General features: G+C 42.2%; 1 protein-coding gene across 1 annotated transcript; it reads right to left on the bottom strand.

The window, feature by feature from the left end:
* Window positions 1-17: 17 nt before the first annotated feature.
* LOC121578520 (PAK4-inhibitor inka1-like) lies at window positions 18-3,889 on the bottom strand. Its single transcript, XM_045224060.1, has 3 exons — window positions 3,717-3,889; window positions 3,563-3,600; window positions 18-1,168 (listed from the first exon to the last, which is right to left on the bottom strand). The coding sequence occupies exons 2-3, from the start codon at window positions 3,563-3,565 to the stop codon at window positions 200-202; spliced, it is 972 nt and encodes a 323-aa protein (XP_045079995.1). The 5' UTR covers window positions 3,566-3,600; window positions 3,717-3,889; the 3' UTR covers window positions 18-199.
* Window positions 3,890-22,812: the final 18,923 nt, after the last annotated feature.

Below are 22,812 nucleotides of genomic sequence, written 5' to 3'. Positions count from 1 at the left end.
CTTTTTAAATGTTGACAAAAAATCACTGGACAAGTTAATGGAAATATAGCTAATGACACAACAAACATTTCCATTCTCAAATAATAAAATGTTTTATTTTTGGCAGCTTATAGTCAGAACATAGTGATAACATGTAACATTTAAAAAATAGTGACTTTCTATTGTTTAGAATGAGAATCTGTTAGTGGCTGACCTGCAGTCAGATGTAGCCGATGATGTCATTACAGATAATAGGCTGTCTGCTGCCAGTCTTCATGAGGGCAGTGAATTGATAGAAGTCTGTGTCTAGATCATGCAGGCCAGAGTGGGACTGGTGGAAGAAGGGGGACTGGCGTGGGGCAGGGGCCTGCACCCCTAGGGGGCAGGAGAGTCGTTTGGGGGCCATAGCTGTCCGACTCACACGAGAAGAAGAATCTGAGGACCTCATCCTCACCCTCTCCTCTACACTCTTTGACATACCAGTTATTTTCCGCCTCATGTTGACCAAGAAGCCTCGTGCCAGTCTGCACCCAGAGCTGGGCTGCAGTTCTGCTGGTTCGGGGTAGTCCGGTAGGTCCATCCAGTTCTGTATGAGGTCAGCAAAGCTGTTGTCCCCCAGTACCAGAGGTTGTCTGTTCCGTCCCCGCATCAGCAGCGATGTGGTCCAGTCCTCAGCGTCACCGGCCTCGAATGAGGTCCACCTCTCCAGGGAGGCGTCTGATGTGGATTTGGGTCGGACATGGCCACTGGGGGCCAGGTTGGTGCGGAGGCAGGCAGAGGAGGACACCCGTACATTCCTGGTCCTCCTGAGCACCATGCCCTCGTCCTGCCAGGAGGCCTCAGAGTAGCCAGAGTCAAACTCCAGACTCTTCTCACTGCTGGGGGAGGTCAGACCCAGGCCAAGGACCAGACCCAGCCGGCTGCCTGCATCCTCCTCCTCCTCCTCCTCCTCCAGAGGACTGGCCAGACAGCAGGCTGAGTCGTAGGTGCTGGCCGTACTAGCGTCAGAGATGCGCAAGCGGGTACGGCGCTCCAGCTGCAGTGCCCTCTGATGGCAGGCTCGTGCCACTGCAGAGCGGTGGGCAGGGGCAGGGGTGATGGCAGGGGCAGCAGCAGGGCAGGTCCTCCTCAGGTGCTTCAGGTCCTGCAGGGATCGCATCATGTAGTGCATCTGGTCACGCAGACACAGCTGGGAGGGACAGAGAGTACACAGAGTCAGACATAGGCTGGCACACACACACAGAGTGCTATTCTTTTGTTGTAGCAAAGATTTTCTATTAAGCCAGTGAATACAAAATCACACAATGCATGTTGTAAATAATGTCCAGCCTGCTGCAGATGTTTGATAGACTGAACATTCTTTATGATGTCTGAGGTGAACTCTTTCTAATAAGCACACTACATGTGTTGGTGACTATAATAGAGACCGGCTCTGTAGGACAGGCTCAGACATGCTGACTGGGTGACTGCTGCTAAGTTTCGACTGTCTGAAAGAGCTCCACCTCTTCTCTAATGTTGAAGTTACACAGCCACAGTAAACAACAACCAAGCTCTACCTGTCCTGCTCCTCACAACCTTCTCAGATACAAAACTGTATCACACCACACTTGACCAGTTTTCATATAGATCCACCCACACCAATATTAATATCAAACTCCCACCACACCTACTGTACGTTAATTTACTTCACCACACTTGTGCCTAAATGTGTGTAACACATCCATCACAAACCCACACCATAATGTCTTTGAAGTTTTATTCTACCAATACCAAACAACACTCAAGTCTCCCTTCTTGCTACCACTGCAATATAAAGGCTGAAGTCTTATGGAAATTATGGCTACTTTTCTGTAGGGGGATCTGCAGGGGGATTGAGGTTTCTCTGAAGTAGTTCAAGGCACAGGATGTAGGTATAATGGCGTGTGTCTCTTTAAGAGTGCTGTGTGCCTGCATATGAAAGTCGGCTGTGACATACTAAAGGCCATATACTCTAATTTCCTCTCCCTCTGACTCACAGGGACCCACTCTGATTGGTCCAAACCAACCAGTGAGCAGCGTCGGCTTACACTCAAAATCAAACAGGGTTGACCGAGTCCCCTGTAGCTCAGTTGGTAGAGCATGGTGCTTGCAACGCCAGGGTTGTGGGTTCGTTTTCCACGGGGGGCCAATATGAAAATGTATGAACTCACTAACTGTAAGTCGCTCTGGATAAGAGCGTCTGCTAAATGACTAAAATCTAAATCTAAAATCATAACAGTGTGTGAACCACACACAACATTACATTTACATTTTAGTCATTTAGCAGATGCTCTTATCCAGAGCGACTTACAGTTAGTGAGTGCATAAATTTGTTCATACTGATTACCTCTGAAGGAAAAAGGTGGGCTACAAAGCATACACAACAAAACACACACAAACTGATACTTCAAAAAGTGGGATCGAAGAGTAAATCATGTGGTCCTGGCAGAGATTGTAACTGTTAGTTAAAAATTAAACATTGAGAGGATCCATTAACTCTTTTCATGACAGTGATAATACCTTTCGACAGTACCAAATGGCATTACAATAGTCATGATGGCCTGTGATAGAAATACAGGGGAGTGGTTACCTCTTTCCTAAGATATATGGGTTACTTCAACCAGAATTAGACTGCAGTACACAAGACAGAAACCTTCACCTTCAAGCCCTTTATGGGGGGGCTGATCTGACAGTGAGGTGAGAAATGTTTAGCAGACCAGAGGAGGAGAGACATGGAGCCCTCTGAGACACATGTTCATGTCTGGCCATAGAAGTCACATTCAGTCTTCTCTTTCCTGTCCTGTCAGTGTGTGTGACCCTATGCCCTGTCATGCAGTGGGTAAGTGCCCCAACTCTTCCATAGTCCACTGAAGCAATTGGCCCTGTGCCAAGACCTTCAGCCCCTGTTTGCTCTCATCACAACACAGGTTGTGTGGTACTCTCATAAAGACACAACAGGCTGCCTATAAAAGTCAGACTTTTATATATAGCTACAGTATAATAAACTTCCTGTAGGGATGGAGAAAAAAAATGCCCAAAAAGGACAAAGTGATTAAACACCATCTCTACTTTCAAGAGTAGGACCTCCACAAAGTTAAATACAACTAGAAAGGAAATTATGATGGAGCCCTTTTCATACAGAGAAGTTTTAAATAATCTCTAGCAAATTAAACACCCATATGCCTCCTAAATTTACAGCACATTAACAAACTGCTATTTGTTTGTTTACCCGACACAAGGCATAGCCTACAGCAGATAGCACAACTCTGCAGAGGCATCAAAAGTTATTATGCAGGACAACGTCGTCTGTGGACAGAGCGTTGCACTGCAGATGTTGTCCCCATATGCTGGTGTATAACGCCATCATTTCAGGGACTGACAGTTAATTTAGTGTCTATAAATACATTGAGCCTATTTCATTTTAAATATGGTTTATCATTGTCGTTTTACGCACAGAATAATGTCAATTTTATAAGACTGTGCACCAATTACAAGGCCATTGTCCACTACTGTACTGTTTTGCATGATAATCTATGCTTAGGTTACAGAAGGGAAAAATACTTACCATTTTATTTATTTCAGCATCACCGTCACAATGAACTCCTAAAATATAAAAAAAGAGGAGATTAATTCCTGCACGTTTTAGTCTAGAAATACAGTAAGAGCAAAATCCTTCATAATTGTATTTTATCCACTTTAACTAGTCTGTTGATACTCACATTTGATATGGCACGTTGCATCCAGCTTGACATTAATCCATAAAAGGTTGATATCTTCCCATAAAGTCAATTTTGCGCACAGCTGTTGATATGAATCCTCGCGACTGAAGGCGCACGGTGAAGTTGTAGTGATTTTGTCCGTTTCGTTTTCTCCAGCATGCGCTCTCCAGCCAGTTATAGAGCGTCGCATCTCTGAAGCAGCCAATCAGAGTTTGAAATCTGAGCAAGTGAATAACTAGCTAGTCGCCACCTCTTTACTATGCACATCTGGATCATGATCTTCTAAACATTCACACATCATGCGCTTGTCATCGGGTGACATACATTGCATTTTAAATGGTTTATGTGTCACTGGCCTACACACAATACCGCATAATGTCAAAGTGGAACTATGATTTTCTTAAATACTTTGTCATAAAAATGTAGCCTATGTTTTTAATAATAATATTTTTATTTTTAAAGACAGATGTGTGCAAATATTTGTGTTCTTTTTTTTATACTAAACATGCCCGTTTTTTATTTTACCCCTAGGGTATGCTACCATAAATATAGATTGAGAAATTCTTCAGGCGTCTCTGAGGTCACGAGTTCAATTTGTCACGAGGATTATTCTCTGGAAGAACCCTGTGGAACCAGCAATCCCAAATGGGAAACAGTTAAGTCTTTAAAGTATGTGAGGCTGCATTGTGCTCTTGCCGATAATTTTAATTTGAAGGTATGCAAAGATTTTACGGTATGCCAACAAATTGAACTTTATTGACTGGTCAAAATTAAATCAGCCCTAAAATAAATGTCAAATCTGCCCTATATGTTGTGGAGGCTCCAACGGAATGTAATCTATAGTCTAAGTACATTAAACACATAGCTAAGTGCTTTAAGTATATTGTGCACAAACATGACTGAAATGGTTGAAATGACAGATTAATTAAATGTTTGAAAATTATAGTACATGAGGGTTGCCACGGGGATAGAAATGTATAGGTCCACATATGTCGCCATCTAGTGAGATAGATGCTGTACTGTATGGAAAGCCACTGAGCAGGTGATAATCACCTACTGTCAGTGGGTCATCACCCATTTTCACCATTCTTGTAATGTATTGTTATTCATGTCAGTGTGAAGGTGAGCAATGTACAACTGTTCACTGTTAATTGGACAAATCCAAATGTGATGGTTTACTATTCATGTGCAGATGTGCTCATCTCATCAACCATGATGTGACCAGATCTGTGTTGGTGCATCATATACCCGTGACATGTCTCAACCTGCTTCTACAACTTGTCCTTTTTCTGGAAGTGAGTAGTTCAACACATTTAGTCCACACATATTTTTCCATACAGTGCAAAATCAAATGTATAACCTAGTTCTCCAGATGCCTGACAACTCATTCCTTAAAGGCTTATTCTAATGTACTAAAACTAGCCTCAGCTACCTCAATTACATCTTGTAGTGCCCATGGGGCTGATTTTATAATTATGTGCCATGTTTGAATTAAGTAATTCACAAGATGTTTCCATCTGCTTTTAGGGTCTTTTGGTTGTGTTTTTATGAAAGGGCCACTGCTTTCTATAAAAGGGTCCCTCTCCATAAATTAATGTCTCTGAAAAAATGTCCATTAACAACTGCACACTTCAATTATAAACCTTTTTATGTGTGTAATAGCAGCTGTAAATGCTGCTGCCTACACATTTAGGATCAATTATGGCTGTTTTCTTTAAATGCATTAGGCCTAAGTAATTACACTGTGCCACTTCTTTTGTGGGTTTGTGACCATTACTGCATTATGACGGATCGAAATGTGAATTCATTTTAGGAACATCCAGGTCTTTCTTTCTCCCTGCTTGGTTTACATACTATGTCTAATGTGTCAGCCAGTATACATGTATTGCTATGGAGTTTTCATGTTTCCCAATCTCTTTCCTGTTAATGTGATTGTTAGATAATACAACATGTTATCAGTTAATCTTGATTTTAGGATCATAAATGTGGCAAGACCAGGCAGAGTTGATGTGGGAATGTACTGTATATCTGAGGTGGAGTACAGTGCATTCGGAAAGTATTCAGACCCCTTGATTTTTTGCACATTTTGTTACGTTACAGCCTTATTCTAAAATGGATTATTCTTTTTTTTTCTTCATCAATCTACACACAATACCCCATAATGACAAAGCGAAAACAGGTTTTTAGACATTTTTGCAAATGTATTAAAAATAAAAAACAGAAATACCTTATTTACATAACTATTCAGACCCTTTGCTATGAGACTCGAAATTGAGCTCAGGTGCATCCTGTTTCCATTGATCTTCCTTGAGATGTTTCTGCAACTTGATTGGTGTCCACCTGTGGTAAATTCAATTGATTGGACATGATTTGGAAAGGCACACACCTGTCTATATCAGTGGCGATTTTAGCATGTAAATCTTGGTGGGGAAAACATTTTTTTTGTTGGAGGGGGTGCATGCCAGCAAAGCCACTACACAACACAACACAACACAACACAACATAACACAACACAACACTAAACAATACATTAATGGCACTATAACAGTGACAAACGGTGCCCACAAACGGTTAGGGCCTACATAAAGCTGTCCCAACAGCAGAGTCCCAAAAGCAGAGTCCTAACAGCAGTCCAAACACCTTACCACTGCTACACCTGGCTATCAGCGGAGTCTTGTCTGGCAGCGAAACAGTTCATTCAGCTTCAATTACTGCCTTTTAAAAAATCCGTAATTTAGATTAAGACATTAATGAGCGAGCTAGGACGGACGTAGTCAATATAACTATTTGTTCAGCACTTTTGAAATGTACAGCACAGAATTCAGAACATGGGCCGTTCTTACAGTGTTCTCCCTGTACACCAAGTCAGAACCGTAGGATAAATAAAGGGTGCATATAAGCAGAAAATGAAAGTGCTTAAAATATTTGATGATTACATTTCTCTAAAACGGGTTATAGGCTACATGTGCACCACCAAGTCAGAACAGTAGGCGAAATTAAGAGGGGAAAATAGACCTAATTATTACACATGGACTACTAAAAGCTTCCTACACAACATACACTTAGTATTACTTTCTTACCTACAGAATACATACAGTGAGGGAAAAAGTATTTGATCCCCTGCTGATTTTGTACGTTTGCCCACTGACAAAGAAATGATCAGTCTATAATTTTAATGGTAGGTTTATTTGAACAGTGAGAGACAGAATAAAAAAAAAAAATCCAGAAAAACGCATGTCAAAAATGTTATGAATTGATTTGCATTTTAATGAGGGAAATAAGTATTTCACCCCTCTGCCTAAACATGATTTAGTACTTGGTGGCAAAACCCTTGTTGGCAATCACAGAGGTCAAACATTTCTTGTAGTTGGCCACCAGGTTTGCACACATCTCAGGAGGGATTTTGTCCCACTCCTCTTTGCAGATCTTCTCCAAGTCATTAAGGTTTCGAGGATGACGTTTGGCAACTCGAACCTTCAGCTCCCTCCACAGATGTTCTATGGGATGAAGGTCTGGAGACTGGCTAGGCCACTCCAGGACCTTAATGTGCTTCTTCTTGCGCCACTCCTTTGTTGCCTTGGCCGTGTGTTTTGGGTCATTGTCATGCTGGAATACCCATCCACAACCCATTTTCAATGCCCTGGCTGAGGGAAGGAGGTTCTCACCCAAGATTTGACGGTACATGGCCCGTCCATCGTCCCTTTGATGCAGTGAAGTTGTCCTTTCCCCTTAGCAGAAAAACACCCCCAAAGCATAATGTTTCCACCTCCATGTTTGACGGTGGGAATGGTGTTCTTGGGGTAATAGGCAACATTCCTCCTCCTCCAAACACGGCAAGTTGAGTTGATGCCAAAGAGCTCCATTTTGGTCTCATCTGACCACAACACTTTCACCCAGTTCTCCTCTGAATCATTCAGATGTTCATTGGCGAACTTCAGACGGGCATGTATATGTGCTTTCTTGAGCAGGGGGACCTTGCAGGCGCTGCAGGATTTCAGTCCTTCACGGCGTAGTGTGTTACCAATTGTTTTCTTGGTGACTATGGTCCCAGCTGCCTTGAGATCATTGACAAGATCCTCCCGTGTAGTTCTGGGCTGATTCCTCACCATCCTCATGATCATTGCAACTCCACGAGGTGAGATCTTGCATGGAGCCCCAGGCCGAGGGAGATTGACAGGTCTTTTGTGTTTCTTCCATTTGCAAATAATCGCACCAACTGTTGTCACCTTCTCACCAAGCTGCTTGGCGATGGTCTTGTAGCACATTCCAGCCTTGTGTAGGTCTACAATCTTGTCCCTGACATCCTTGGAGAGCTCTTTGGTCTTGGCCATGGTGGAGAGTTTGGAATCTGATTGATTGATTGCTTCTGTGGACAGGTGTCTTTTATACAGGTAACAAGCTGAGATTAGGAGCACTCCCTTTAAGAGTGTGCTCCTAATCTCAGCTCATTACCTGTATAAAAAACACCTGGGAGCCAGAAATCCTTCTGATTGAGAGGGTGTCAAATACTTATTTCCCTCATTAAAATGCTAATCAATTCATAAAATTTTTGGCATGTGTTTTTCTGGATTTTTCTGTTGTTATTCTGTCTCTCACTGTTCAAATAAATCTACCATTAAAATTATAGACTGATAATTTCTTTGTCAGTGAGCAAACGTACAAAATCAGCAGGGGATCAAATACTTTTTTCCCTCACTGTATCTCCCTGGCATATTACATCATTTATGCAGCAGCAATGCAATACATTTTTGGACTCACCTTGTTGTGCTGTGCTCACTTGATCAGGAAGGTTGCGCGGCGGTCCTTCGTGGGTAAATTTTGTCATCAAACTTTATCATCAAAGTCTGGCATTCTCTGGATTTGTGGTGCTTTCAAGACAACTGGGAATTCTGAAAAAAAACAAGGTTGAATCATGATGATGTCAGTGATCTTCAGGTCGTAGCTCTAGAAAGAGGCCCTTGTTCTCGACTTACAATTCCGAGTTGGATGACCGTTCAAAACATATTTTCCCAGTCGCAGCCAGTTTTTTCCAGAGTTCCCAGTTATCTTTAACTCACTGAAGTCAGATTTCTCAGTTCCGAGTTAACAGTTGTTTTGAGCACGGCAGAAATCATGCTGGATTGACAGCATGGCCAATGTTGAATGTTTATCATTTTAAGCTTAGAAAAGAGACCCTTAAACCCAGAATTGGGACCACACAACCACTCCACTGAATAGCAGACTAGTGATTACTTTGCAATGTTTGCAGTTAGCCACTGATTCCTTCAAAACCACTCATTGTTGAATTTGCGATTTCCAACTTGTTGTGTAATGTTTATGTCCAATGAGCACTGATACGTTTTATCTATAATTTCTCTTCATTATTTATCTTAGTATGACAAGGATTAAAAAGGATTTGTCAGTAGATTGTCGACTTCATTCATGATGATGACTGCTAGCTAAGATTTTGAAAGTATGATGCTAACATGATCAGTCCATTCAAAGCTACTGTAGATATAACGTGTTTGACGTAATTTTATCTGTGGTCAATGACCTTGAGCCTTCTTGGATGGGAACTTCTAATGTAACTCTATGTCAGCACCCAAGGGGCTTGAATTTTCGAGCTCTACCCTTAGGTTTGGCAGTGACGTAGTGTCCCCATGAGTGACAGAACACTGAGGCAATCACGGCGCAACCAGAGAACTAGGCTGAAACACCTGCATTTTGGAGCTGCCTTACTAAAGAAAGCAATAAAAAGACTGTTTGTATGGAGGCTTTATTAACTCAATGATTATTATTATTATTTTTAATTGTTTGCAAACTGATATGTGACACGTATTAATTCCAAAATAACATGCAAAACAGGCCAAAAAAAAAGAGTTGTTTATTTTAATTTAATTTTAGCTAAAAATGTGGGGCTCAAAACAGGCTCTGCCCCACCTGCCCTGAACGACGGGTCGCAGCTGGTTTGTTTCCATGTACCTCAGACATTATTCAAAGATATTTCAAACATTTGAAACATTAAGTGTATCAGGTTTACATTGGGTTTTTCAGTACATTATTATCAAGGTGGGTTGTGTGTGGGTGCTGGCGTGTGTGTGGTAAAAACCGTAGAGTAAAAACAAACAAAATGGCCAGGCCTTACTTAATTTGGGAGTTCCCTCAACAGCTGGATCCGGGCACCTTTACACTGCACAGTACACAGTCTCAATAACTGCTCTCCTAAGGCACCTGCCTCAGGAAGCCCCTCAAAGGGAGAGACACAGAACCATTGGCAAACATTTTTAAAAACTTGGTAGCTGACATTCCATAAGTCCTGGAAGAAAGAAAATAAACATCTTAATCAGTCCTAAAAAATCGAGTTTACTGAATCTTGGGCAGGAAATCTTGATAAACCCATGCATGTACAGAATTATACACTTGTAATCATTGTCATTTTGACCTGTTGCATTGACATACAGTTCTGTACAAACGGTCCCTGGGACATAAACTAGTCAAAATATGAAACCTGTTGTTTAACCAATCTGCTAGGACCTTCAAAAAGTTAGTGCTGGCTTATTAGCTCAATATTAGGTACTAAAAACATTTACTTAGCTTGAAGTTTTACTGCTGCTCTTTAATTTGTTGCTTTTATTTTCATATTATTTTATATTGTATTTTTGTGTGTGATTTCTTTTGGTATTCTTTCTTAAAACTGCATTGTTGGTTAAGGGCTTGTAAGTAAGCATTTCACTGTAAGGTCTACACCTGTTGTATTCGGCACATGTGACAAATAACATTGTTTTTTTGTTTTTTTGATTCTGGACACAGTTCCACGTAATGGAAACAGATTATTGATTTAGATGACATTACCTTCTTACCTAACTCACTGGACACAGTTCCATGTAATGGAAACAGATCATTGTTTGAAATGACATTACCTTCTTACTTAAATCACTGGTGCTACCCAAACTATAGGATTTAGTAATAATAATTGGAAATGGTCAAAAACGTGTCATTTCAATTATTCATACCGCTGTCCCAAATTTCCCCACTGTGCACCTTACAGCCTGTTTTTTCCCTTACAGCCTGTTTTCTGTTCAGTGAGTACTGGCGGCTATCTATTGTTCCACAGGAAGCTTATCTCTAACCCAAACACCAGGTATAATCCAAGATGGCGTAGTAGTGCAGTTCTGTTTTTGTCGTGTGTCTGTAAATAGCCTGTAAATACCCTGTTTTTTTTGTATTTTTCGTACATATTTCCCTATCAGACTTTTCATCCTTCTACAAAATATACTTTCCTGCAACCCGCCTCACTCAATGTGGAACGGATTCTATTATTGACTTACCTTTTATCTAGAATCACCAGTTGAAACTAGCTAGCCAGCTAACTAGCTACTTGCTATTAGCCACAGTTAGCGGTATTTCACCCAGAACATTGGATTTTTCTGCGGGATTAATTTAATCACTGGACATTAATCACCGGATCGCAACTAGCTAGCCGCAACCGAATGGATGTTGCTGTCTGGCTAATCACCACTGCACCCGATGCAAGCACCAGTTAGCCTCGAGCTAGCCTAGAGCCAGGCTCATATCTACCTATAGGTCTACCGGACGGGAGTAGCCAGCTAACTAGCTACCGTTAGCGGTTTTTCACCATTGTCCGTGGCCTGCACCACTCACCAGCCAGCTCTAGTCTGGACTATTATTCGGCCAGTCTGCACAGCGCGTTATCGACCCAGAACATATCAGTTTTTCTGCCGGAATCACTGAATCACTGGACCTTTAACTCCGGATTCATCGCTACCAGCTAGCTGCAACAAAATGGACGTTGTGGTCTGGCTAATCATCCTGAGCTAGGCCCATCTCCCGGCTATCTACCTCTCTGTCAACCGGACGGGACCACCTAGTGTTGACACGGAGCCCCCCGGTCCTACACGAACTGGTCTGCCGATGAAATCGCTGATGTGGTTACGGACGTCGACCACGAAGATTCCATCTGCTAGCCCCGGCCCGCTAGCACACGCTAGCCGTGGCCTCTTGCTCGCTAGTGCTTTAGCAGCCCCCGAACTACCTCCGAACTATCCTATTGCTGTTCACCGGACCTTATGATAACTCAGCTATTCAGCTGATGTCTGCTGGACTGTTCCTTTTTACAGTACCGCATCCTGTTTATGTTTAGCCTCAGCCCAAACTGTGTCATCATTACCAGCTGTTGCCTTAGCTCTCTCAAATTACACCTGTGATTGCTTTATGCCTCTCTCCCATCTCAATATGGTTAGCTTATTGTTGTTTCGGTTATTTCTAATTGTACTATTTCACTGTAGATCCCCCAGCCCAGCTAAACCTGCCTTAGATAGCTCCTTTGTCCCACCCCCCATACATGCGGAGACCGACTCAATTGGTGCCTCCAGTGATGCTATCTCTTTCATTGTTACCCAACGCTTAGGTTTACCTCCACTTTCCTCATATCCTTCCATATCGTTGTCTGTACATAATGCCCTGAATCTTTTCTACAACGCCCGGAAATCTGCCCCCTTTATTCTCTGTACCCAACGCACTAGAAGACCAGTTCTTAAAGCCTTTAGCCGTATCCTTATTCTAGTCCTCCTCTGTTCCTCCGGTGATGTAGAGGCTAACCCAGGCCCTGCAGCCCTCAGTATCACTCCTACTCCCCAGGCGCTATCATTTGCTGACTTCTGTAATCGCAAAAGCCTTGGTTTCCTGCATGTAAATATCAGAAGTCTACTTCCTAAGTTTGAGTTATTCACTGCGTTAGCACACTCCGCCAACCCTGATGTTCTAGCAGTGTCTGAATCCTGGCTTAGGAAGGCCACCAAAAATTCTGAAATGTCCATCCCCAACTATAACATTTTCCGTCTAGATAGAACTGCCAAAGGGGGGTGGAGTTGCAATCTACTGTAGAGATAGCCTGCAGAGCTCTATCATACTATCCAGGTCTGTGCCCAAACAGTTTGAGCTTCTACTTCTAAAAATCCACCTTTCCAGAAATAAGTCTCTCACTGTTGCCGCTTGCTACAGACCCCCCTCAGCCCCCAGCTGTGCCCTGGACACCATATGTGAATTGATTGCCCCCCATTTATCCTCAGAGTTCATACTGCTTGGTGACCTAAATTGGGATATGCTTAATACCCCGGCCATCCTACAATCCAAACTAGATGCCCTCAATCTCACGCAAATTATCAACGAACCTACCAGGTACAACCCTAAATCCGTAAACATGGGTACCCTCATAGATATCATCCTGACTAACTTACCCTCTAAATACACCTCAGCTGTCTTCAACCAGGATCTCAGTGATCACTGCCTTATTGCCTGCGTCCATAACGGGTCCGCGGTCAAACGACCACCCCTCATCACTGTCAAACGCTCCCTAAAACACTTTAGCGAGCAGGCCTTCCTAATTGACCTGGCCCAGGTATCCTGGATGGATATAGATCTCATTCTGTCAGTAGAGGATGCCTGGTTGTTCTTTAAAAGTAATTTCCTCTCAATCTTAAATAAACATGCCCCATTCAAAAAATACAGAACTAAGAACAGATATAGCCCCTGGTTCTCCTCAAACTTGACTGCCCTTGACCAGCACAAAAACATAATAATAATAATAATAATAATAATAAGCCATTTAGCAGACGCTTTTATCCAAAGCGACTTACAGTCATGCGTGCATACATTTTTTTGTGTATGGGTGGTCCCGAGGATCGAACCCACTACCTTGGCGTTACAAGCGCCGTGCTCTACCAGCTGAGCTGCAAAGGACCAAACATCCTGTGGCGTACTGCATTAGCATCAAATAGCCCCCGCGATATGCAACTTTTCAGGGAAGTTAGGAACCAATATACACAAGCAGTCAGGAAAGCAAAGGCTAACTTTTTCAAACAGAAATTTGCATCCTGTAGCACTAATTCTAATCCTGTAGAATAAGAGCACTTCCTCCCAGCTGCCCACTGCACTGAGGCTAGGAAACACTATCACCACCGATAAATCTACAATAATCGAGAATTTCAACAAGCATTTTGCTACGGCTGGCCATGCTTTCCACCTGGCTACCACTACCCCGGCCACCAACTCTGCACCCTCCGCTGCAACTTGCCCATGCCCCCCCGCTTCTCCTTCACACAAATTCAGACAGCTGATGTTCTGAAAGAGCTGCAAAATCTGGACCCCTACAAATCAGCTGGGCTAGACAATCTGGACCCTTTCTTTCTAAAACTAGCCGCCAAAATTGTCGCAACCCCTATTACTAGTCTGTTCAACCTCTCTTTCGTAACGTCTGAGATCCCCAGAGATTGGAAAGCTGCCGCGGTCATCCCCCTCTTCAAAGGGGGTGACACTCTAGATCCAAACTGTTACAGACCTATATCCATCCTGCCCTGCCTTTCGAAAGTATTTGAAAGCCAAGTTAACAAACAGATCACCGACCATTTCGAATACCACCGTACCTTCTCCGCTATGCAATCCGGTTTCCGAGCTGGTCATGGGTGCACTTCAGCCACGCTCAAGGTCCTAAACGATATTATAACCGCGATTGATAATAGACAGTACTGTGCAGCCGTCTTCATCGACCTGGCCAAGGCTTTCGACTCTGTCAACCACCGCATTCTTATTGGCAGACTAAATAGCCTTGGTTTCTCAAATGACTGCCTCGCCTGGTTCACCAACTACTTCTCAGATAGAGTTCAGTGTGTCAAATCGGAGGGCCTGTTGTCTGGACCTATGGCAGTCTCTATGGGGGTGCCACAGGGTTCAATTCTTGGGCCGACACTTTTCTCAGTGTATATCAATGATGTCGCTCTTGCTGCTGGTGACTCTCAGATCCACCTCTACGCAGACGACACCATTTTGTATACATCTGGCCCTTCATTGGACTCTGTGTTAACAAACCTCCAAACGAGCTTCAATGCCATACAACACTCCTTCAGTAGCCTCCAACTGCTCTTAAACACTAGTAAAACTAAATGCATGCTCTTCAATCGAACGCTGCTGGCACCCGCCCACCCGACTAGAATCACCACTCTCGACGGGTCTGACCTAGAGTATGTGGACAACTACAAATACCTAGGTGTCTTGTTAGACTGTAAACTCTCCTTCCAGACTCACATTAAGAATCTCCAATCCAAAGTTAAATCTAGAATCGGCTTTCTATTTCGCAACAAAGCCTCCTTCACTCATGCTGCCAAACATGCCCTCGTAAAACTGACTATCCTACCGATCCTTGACTTCGGCGATGTCATTTACAAAATAGCCTCCAACACTCTACTCAGCAAATTGGATGTAGTCTATCACAGTGCCATCCGTTTTGTCTCCAAAGCCCCATACACTACCCACCACTGTGACCTGTACGCTCTTGTTGGCTGGTCCTCACTACATGTTCGGTCGTCAAACCCACTGGCTCCAGGCCATCTATAAATCACTGCTAGGCAAATCCCCGCCTTATCTTAGCTCATTGGTCACCATAGCAGCACCCACCCGTAGTCTGCGCTCCAGCAGGTATATCTCACTGGTCATTCCCAAAGCCAACACCTCCTTTGGCCGCCATTCCTTCCAGTTCTCTGCTGCCAACGACTGGAACGAATTGCAAAAATCTCTGAAGCTGGAGACTTTTATCTCCCTCACTAACTTTAAGCATCAGTTGTCAGAGCACCTTACCGATCACTGCACCTGTACACAGCCCATCTGAAATTAGCCCACCCAACTACCTCATCCCTATATTGTTATTTATTTTGCTCTTTTGCACCCCAGTATCTCTATTTGCACATAATCTCTTGCACATCTAGCATTCCAGTGTTAATAATAATTGTAATTATTTTGCACTATAGCCTATTCATTGCCCTACCTCCATAACTTGCTACATTTGCACACACTGTATATATATTTTCTGTTGTATTTTTTGACTTAATGTTTTTTTACCCCATATGTAACTCTGTGTTGTTGTTTTTATCGCACTGCTTTGCTTTATCTTGGCCAGGTCGCAGTTGTAAATGAGAACTTGTTCTCAACTGGCTTACCTGGTTAAATAAAGGTGAAATAAAAAAATAAAAAATAAAAGATGGCGGCCTCTAATTTAATATCAGTCCCAATGCTCAATCCCTCTGTTCATCATGTGACCTTCTATTCAAACATTTACTTCTTCTAAGATATTACATTCTTAGAGTGCTACCTGAAAGCCAATTACCATTCACTTTGTTACTTTCACTAGTCTCCTTATCTGTTTCCCTCAAGTAAGACTCCCTTCTTCCCAATAGGAAGACCTTCTCAATCAATGTTCTGCTTTACCCCTATTGCAATGTTTAAAAACAAAACAAAACAAACATGATAACTTTCTCCATATTGGAAGGGATTGTTTTCATTTTAGTCTACCCTAACCATGTTACTCTATATATTTATTTCAAATTTCTGTTGGATTTTCACTTTCTGCTTCACACTTATTAAATGTCTATTATTTTAAGATTAACATGTAATGCGCCGAAGTTATAAAATACATCTGCCAATTCAGAAGGGAAGAGAAACTTTGGAGGGAGCTTCATTTTTTTAAGGTAGCTCTCGAGACTAGAGTCTCTTTCTGGGATCAACTTTCACAATAACTGGGCTGGCACTGTCTATCAGTCCCCTGTAGATGGGGCGCCCTGTCCATAATACGTCTGGCACCTGAGACAGCATAGACAAGGAAACAGATGAAGTTTCCATTTTGCCTACTCACGAATTGGTTTAGAATGTCATCATTTGGGATATCAACAAAAACTCCATCGGGAGTACAATACATTTTAGCCTTAAGTTTAGTTAACAGAAAATCATGTTGAACATTCATTGGTTCTATTTATAGTTTTATTGGTTAGGGGTAATGTAAGTCAAGTCCCGTACCTTTACCAAACGTGGATATACGCCAATCTCTGTCTGATACTTTATTTCCCAGACCCTTTAGACAGTCATACAATGCTTTAAGCTTATCTTTATCAAATGATCCATAAAGGGACCACTCTGAACATTTCTCAAAATACTTTTTACACCACTTACGTACGTCTACGTGTGGGTGTGTAAATTGAATTATTATTTTTTTTTTTCTCTTGTTACTTCATCAGATCTAACCCATTATACTCAATATTATGTTACTTTATCTCTAGTAACCCATCATACATTTGTGTTACATCACAAATTCCTCCTCTACACCAGTGTTCTATTCATAGGGGTTTAAATATTCACTCTAGTGTTCTATTTAACAGCATATTCGGGAATAGTACTTTCTCCTTTCATATCTCCACATACATAATAATGTTATACCATCAAACTCCACTAATGAGACATGTTATCCTCATGTAATCTAAAATGAGTAATGTAACCCTCAAGAGACATGTTATCCTTGTTATTAATGAGACGTGTTATCATGTAATCCTCTAATGAGACATGTTATTGTGTTATCCTCGTTACTAATCGAGACATGTTATGCTCTGAGACATGTTACCCTCGAATGAGATTTCTGAGACATGTTATCCTCTACCTGTAGATCCGACGGGTGGTGGTGGACTTAGGTATTTACTTCCACACCCTCCCATGTCTCGTCCTCTTTTGGTCAGATGGGAATTTCCCTCACACTTCATAAAATGCGCCACTGGTTTTCCCCACTGGAAAGCTCCGCAGGCAGAATCAATCATCCTGTTCATTGACGCCAAATTGTTGTGGAAATTCTACACAGGGACCCTCGAAGTCAATCTTAAATGAATCATTCTTTATTATCAGTGCGCTGGAGTGGTTCCAGCCAACACAATGCACCAAGTACACATGTCGATCAGGAGCTCTCTCGGGGCAGTCCCGTTAGTTCTCTTATATACAGACAATATATATTTACATGATTTAGCTTATTCATCATTCATAATTAATTCATCATTAACGTTTGCTTCATTCATGTGACCGAGCAATACTGGGTCATTCATGTGACAGACCAATACCTCACGAGGCTTCTTCTCTCTAAGCTGAGACCTTGAAACTGAGATATCCCTTTCTCAAAACAAGGTTCTGAGTGTACAGCCAAATTGCAGATACTAATAGTGAGGATTCGTTCAATTAGTCACTTGTATGAACACAGAAATTGGTTATTAGAAAAGCACCAACATAAAATGTTCCATCACAAACTCCTCAGTCTACTGCTCCTTACTATGATTTTTACAGCTTCACATTTTTACCTGTGAGTTCTTTATGAACTACAGTGAGCGAAAAAAGTATTTGATCCCCTGCTGATGTTGTACGTTTGCCCACTGACAAAGAAATGATCAGTCTATCATTTTCATGGTAGGTTTATTTGAACAGTGAGAGATAGAATAACAAAAAAATAAATCCAGAAAAACGCATGTCAAAAATGTTATAAATTGATTTGCATTTTAATGAGGGAAATAAGTATTTGACCCCCTCTCAATCAGAAAGATTTCTGGCTCCCAGGTGTCTTTTATACAGGTAACGAGCTGAGATTAGGAGCACACTCTTAAAGGGAGTGCTCCTAATCTCAGCTTGTTACCTGTATAAAAGACACCTGTCCACAGAAGCAATCAATCAATCAGATTCCAAAACTCTCCACCATGGCCAAGACCAAAGAGCTCTCCAAGGATGTCAGGGACAAGATTGTAGACCTACACAAGGCTGGAATGGGCTACAAGACCATCGCCAAGCAGCTTGGTGAGAAGGTGACAACAGTTGGTGCGATTATTCGCAAATGGAAGAAACACAAAAGACCTGTCAATCTCCCTCGGCCTGGGGCTCCATGCAAGATCTCACCTCGTGGAGTTGCAATGATCATGAGAACGGTGAGGAATCAGCCCAGAACTACACGGGAGGATCTTGTCAAAGATCTCAAGGCAGCTGGGACCATAGTCACCAATAAAACAATTGGTAACACACTATGCCGTGAAGGACTGAAATCCTGCAGCGCCCGCAAGGTCCCTCTGCTCAAGAAAGCACATATACATGCCCGTCTGAAGTTTGCCAATGAACATCTGAATTAGTCAGAGGAGAACTGGGTGAAAGTTTTGTGGTCAGATGAGACCAAAATGGAGCTCTTTGGCATCAACTCAACTCGCCGTGTTTGGAGGAGGAGGAATGCTGCCTATAACCCCAAGAACACCATCCCCACTTTTTTTTCTGTCTCTCAGTGTTCAAATAAACCTACCATTAAAATTAAAAGAATTACAGACTGATCATTTCTTTGTCAGTGGGCAAACGTACAAAATCAGCAGGGGATCAAATACTTTTTCCCCTCACTGTATCTATAACATAAATATTTACGTTTTTTTATTTGAAGTATTGCGGAAAGGGCACTCGGGCTGGTGAAACTGAAAGTGTCTTAATTGATCTAATCCAATGGATTGTTTTTTTTTTGGTCAGTAGGTACCCAACATAACTACAGCAGGTGGTGTGTTCAACACATTCACTCATATACACTGACTGTACAAAAAATTAAGACCACTTTCCTTAACCTGTCTTCTCTCCTTCATCTACACTGATTGAAGTGGATTTATCTAGAGACATCAATAAAGGATCATAGCTTTCACCTGGAATTACCTGGTCAGTCTGTCATGGAAAGAGCAGGTGTTCATAATGTTTTGTACACTCAGTGTAGATATAGAGGTCTATAGAGCCTGTCTGCATTCTTGATTTCTGTAACCGTTAGCTTACCTATGTAATATTGACATAAGCTCAGACCACTTCTTTTTTTGAAGTTGAGACTATTTGTATATTTATTGGAGATGTACCTGTGGAACCTTGTTTTATACTGTCACAGCTGTACAATGCTGTGAAGTCTTCAGATGCTTGCAATACAATCGATCAAATGCTTTTATTAATTCATTTTATTCTGTGCTGCTCATGGTCCAAAGTTTGCTGTGTTTGTTGTTAGTAAAAGAGTTTGATTGTGCTATGCTGCTGTGTTGCTCCAAAGCCATTTTTCTTGTATTTCTAATACCATTGAATGAATGTCATTTAGTAAAATCCGCCCTCTCGCTTTCTTTTTCCCTGTATAGTAGCCCCCGCAGCTCCCTCCCCCACACCTGTGGCTACCACAGCTATCACTAGTGAGGTGAGTATATCCTTTGTTCAGTGATTTGCGATAAGCTTCAAACGGATGAATTAAACAAATCAAGAACTGACTGGATTATATTTGACCCCACCAAAAGCACTGGTTTACTATGGGGCAATTCCACTGTGACAGAGTGACACTGAGACTCAGATTTCCACTGAACATTTTACAAAAATACATTAACTTGAAGAACAGTTTAGATGCAAAGTTTGGTAACAGAATGACGGTTTGTGCTGTTTGTGCCGTCATCCTGTTACTAAACATTGCATCTGCACTGTTCTTCAAGTAAATGTGTTTTGTAAAATGTTCAGTGGAAATTGTTAAAAGTAGTCCATTTGCATATAGTTGTATGCTCTTTTTTAAAACTTTGCAATCATTGGTTTTCATTTGACATACATTTTAAAGTAAAAAATCAGAATCTCAGTGTTACTCTCTTACCGTGGAATTGCCCTATGCCAGTCATGCAAAAAATATGCACACTGAAAATAATTGTATAGATTTGCCTGCAACATTTTATAACTGAATCACATGGCACTTGGAAAAACTATTTTAGTCTTCACATTTATCCAGAGGTATCCGAGAGTAATCAGATATTTAGCATTTTGCTTCTAACAGCGACCTCTAACAACCACCACCCCCACCACACAGGGGCGGACTGGGACCAGAAATCAGCCCTGGCCATTTTTTCCCTTGATGCCCCCACACCGGCCCGTTTTATTCCCATGAGGCCCTGACGCCGGCCCATTTTTTCCTTGAGGCCCCCATTAGCCAAATTAGCAAATTCCCCTCCCCAAGTTAGACAGGCCTCCTGGGCTAAAAAGGGACATGCCCATCTGGCATTTGCCAGAAATGCCAGATGGCTAGTCCGCCCTGCTACCACACCTCCAGCCATAACACTCAGCCCAGGTGAACAAGAAGGGTATTCCCTATTCTGTCATTAATTTTTCTGTTACTCTTTTTCCTCCTCACGTTCTAAAATCACACATATAATATGCCAGTATGATATATCAGTAGCCCTGCCCTGCGCTATGTATTTCTGCTCAGTGCAATAACCTCATTGTGTATTGTCGACAGGAGCTCTGAATGTTCTGTTTAGTATTTAGAGCAGTGGTGACTGTGCTGTGGCTCCCTCTAGGGTTCATAGACCTCCCTGCCTCTGTGTCTGTGTCGGAAAAGTACCCCTCCCAGGAGTGTGGTGGTGGAGTTTCAGGTGCAGAGCTCCAGTCTTCTCCCCACAGTCAACATCCTCTCTGTCACCCCAGAGTTAGCAGTGTTTGAGACGCCCATCGTCAAACCTACAAACGTCTCTGGTATCTTCAATGTCCAGGTCGGAACAGACAATTTAGTCAAATATCAGTTCTCATATCTCTTCAACCTTAACTCTAACCCTAGCTTCTTGTCCACACCCCTGCTTAACCCTAACCCCTGTTTTGTACATGAACAAATTAGACATGAGGGAAGATAAATATTTTGTGACTAATATTGTGTACATGTGTAGATAGTGTTGAACGGTTCTCTGGACTATGAGAAGGCCAGCAGGGTGAGTGTTCGTCTGGGCCTGGTCACTCCATCAGGCCATGTAGAGCAGACCTTCCATATCAGTGGTGGATGAGAACACAACACAATGTGAACCTCTTTTCCAGCTGCCTGGTAACACACCCTCACCTCGATCACTACACATACATTATACACGGTGTTTACATGGCTATTACATGTTTATTACAATGTTATTACTATGGTATAAGGTCAATGTATTGTTAAGAGGGACGTTGTAATGTATTGATGGTCTGATGAGTGTTTGTGTATAGGAGCTGAGGTTCATGTCCCAGAGAACCTCCCTGTTCCTTAGACTCGCTACACTGTCCTGGCCTCCGCCCCAGACCGCAATGACACACTCTCTGTAATATACACACAACCTCCTCATTACTTTATGACCTCAACTGTATTACTGTACCAATACATAGTCCTATGATATTGCCCTTGAGCAAGGCAGTTAATCCCCAAAACAACTGCTCCCCAGGCGCCGATTACGTGGACGTTGATTAAGGCAGCCATCCGCACCTCTCTGATTCAGAGGGGTTGGGTTAAATGTGGACGACACATTTTGGTTGAATGCATTCAGCTGTGTAACTGACTAGGTATCCCCTTTCCCTTCCCTTTAGTACAGGTTTAGGCAGTGAGTGTTGATACCTTTTAGTTAAAGGGTTTGCTAGAGATGATGCTGCCATCTCCAGTGATGTGGAGCTGTTCTTTGGAGTTGGTTAGGACTTGACTGATAGAAAACTGCAGCGAGGGAGTGATATGATTAATCTTTACGTATAATGGCAGGTTTTAAAAGTTTGTTTTATCAAAATTATTTCCTCCTCGTGTGATGTTGTAAAACAGGAGTTGATGCTGTATGTGATTGACAGTCATTTAGCAGTAGCTCTTATTCAGAGCGACTTAAAGGAGCAATTAGGGTTAAGTCCCTTGCTCAATGACACATATTTACACCTAGTCGGCTCGGGATTGGAACCAGCAACCTTTTGATTACTGGCCCAACACTCTAACCACTAGGCTACCTGCCGCCCAGACGATTTTGAGTTTATCAGATTTAGAAGTTAAAAGTGTGGTTAACCCAAATCTCTTCTCAGTCTTGTTTCCCAGAATGTGTCCATCTTTGAAAACCAAGGACCTGAGGATATTGTAGCCACTGTCAGCGCTAACCTCACCATCCCTGATGTACTCAACACTTTTGTGAAAGATCTACCTTTCAAGATTAGGATTGTCTAATTTTTATCTCTCCGATATCATGTAATGAAAATCAATGTTTTATAATATCCTCGATGCTTTGAAATACAGAAAGAGCTGAATCCTAAATTACGTTCTCCACGTTTAACTGACATTTTCATTTAAATCTGTCTCTCTCTTCCTGTCTCTTGTCCTATCAGAGAATGGTACTGTATTTAACCTATGGTATTATACTGTATGGAAACATGTCTGAAAGGATGTATTCTGTTATACTGTACTAGATAAATGTACAAGGGTGCATTATCTCTTTGCCCATTCTTCACCTCC

This window comes from Coregonus clupeaformis, chromosome 12, assembly GCF_020615455.1.
Source record: "Coregonus clupeaformis isolate EN_2021a chromosome 12, ASM2061545v1, whole genome shotgun sequence".
Classification (NCBI taxonomy): Eukaryota; Metazoa; Chordata; class Actinopteri; order Salmoniformes; family Salmonidae; genus Coregonus; species Coregonus clupeaformis.
Note: the sequence above shows the minus strand (reverse complement) of the source record. Positions and strands in the feature narration are given on the sequence as shown.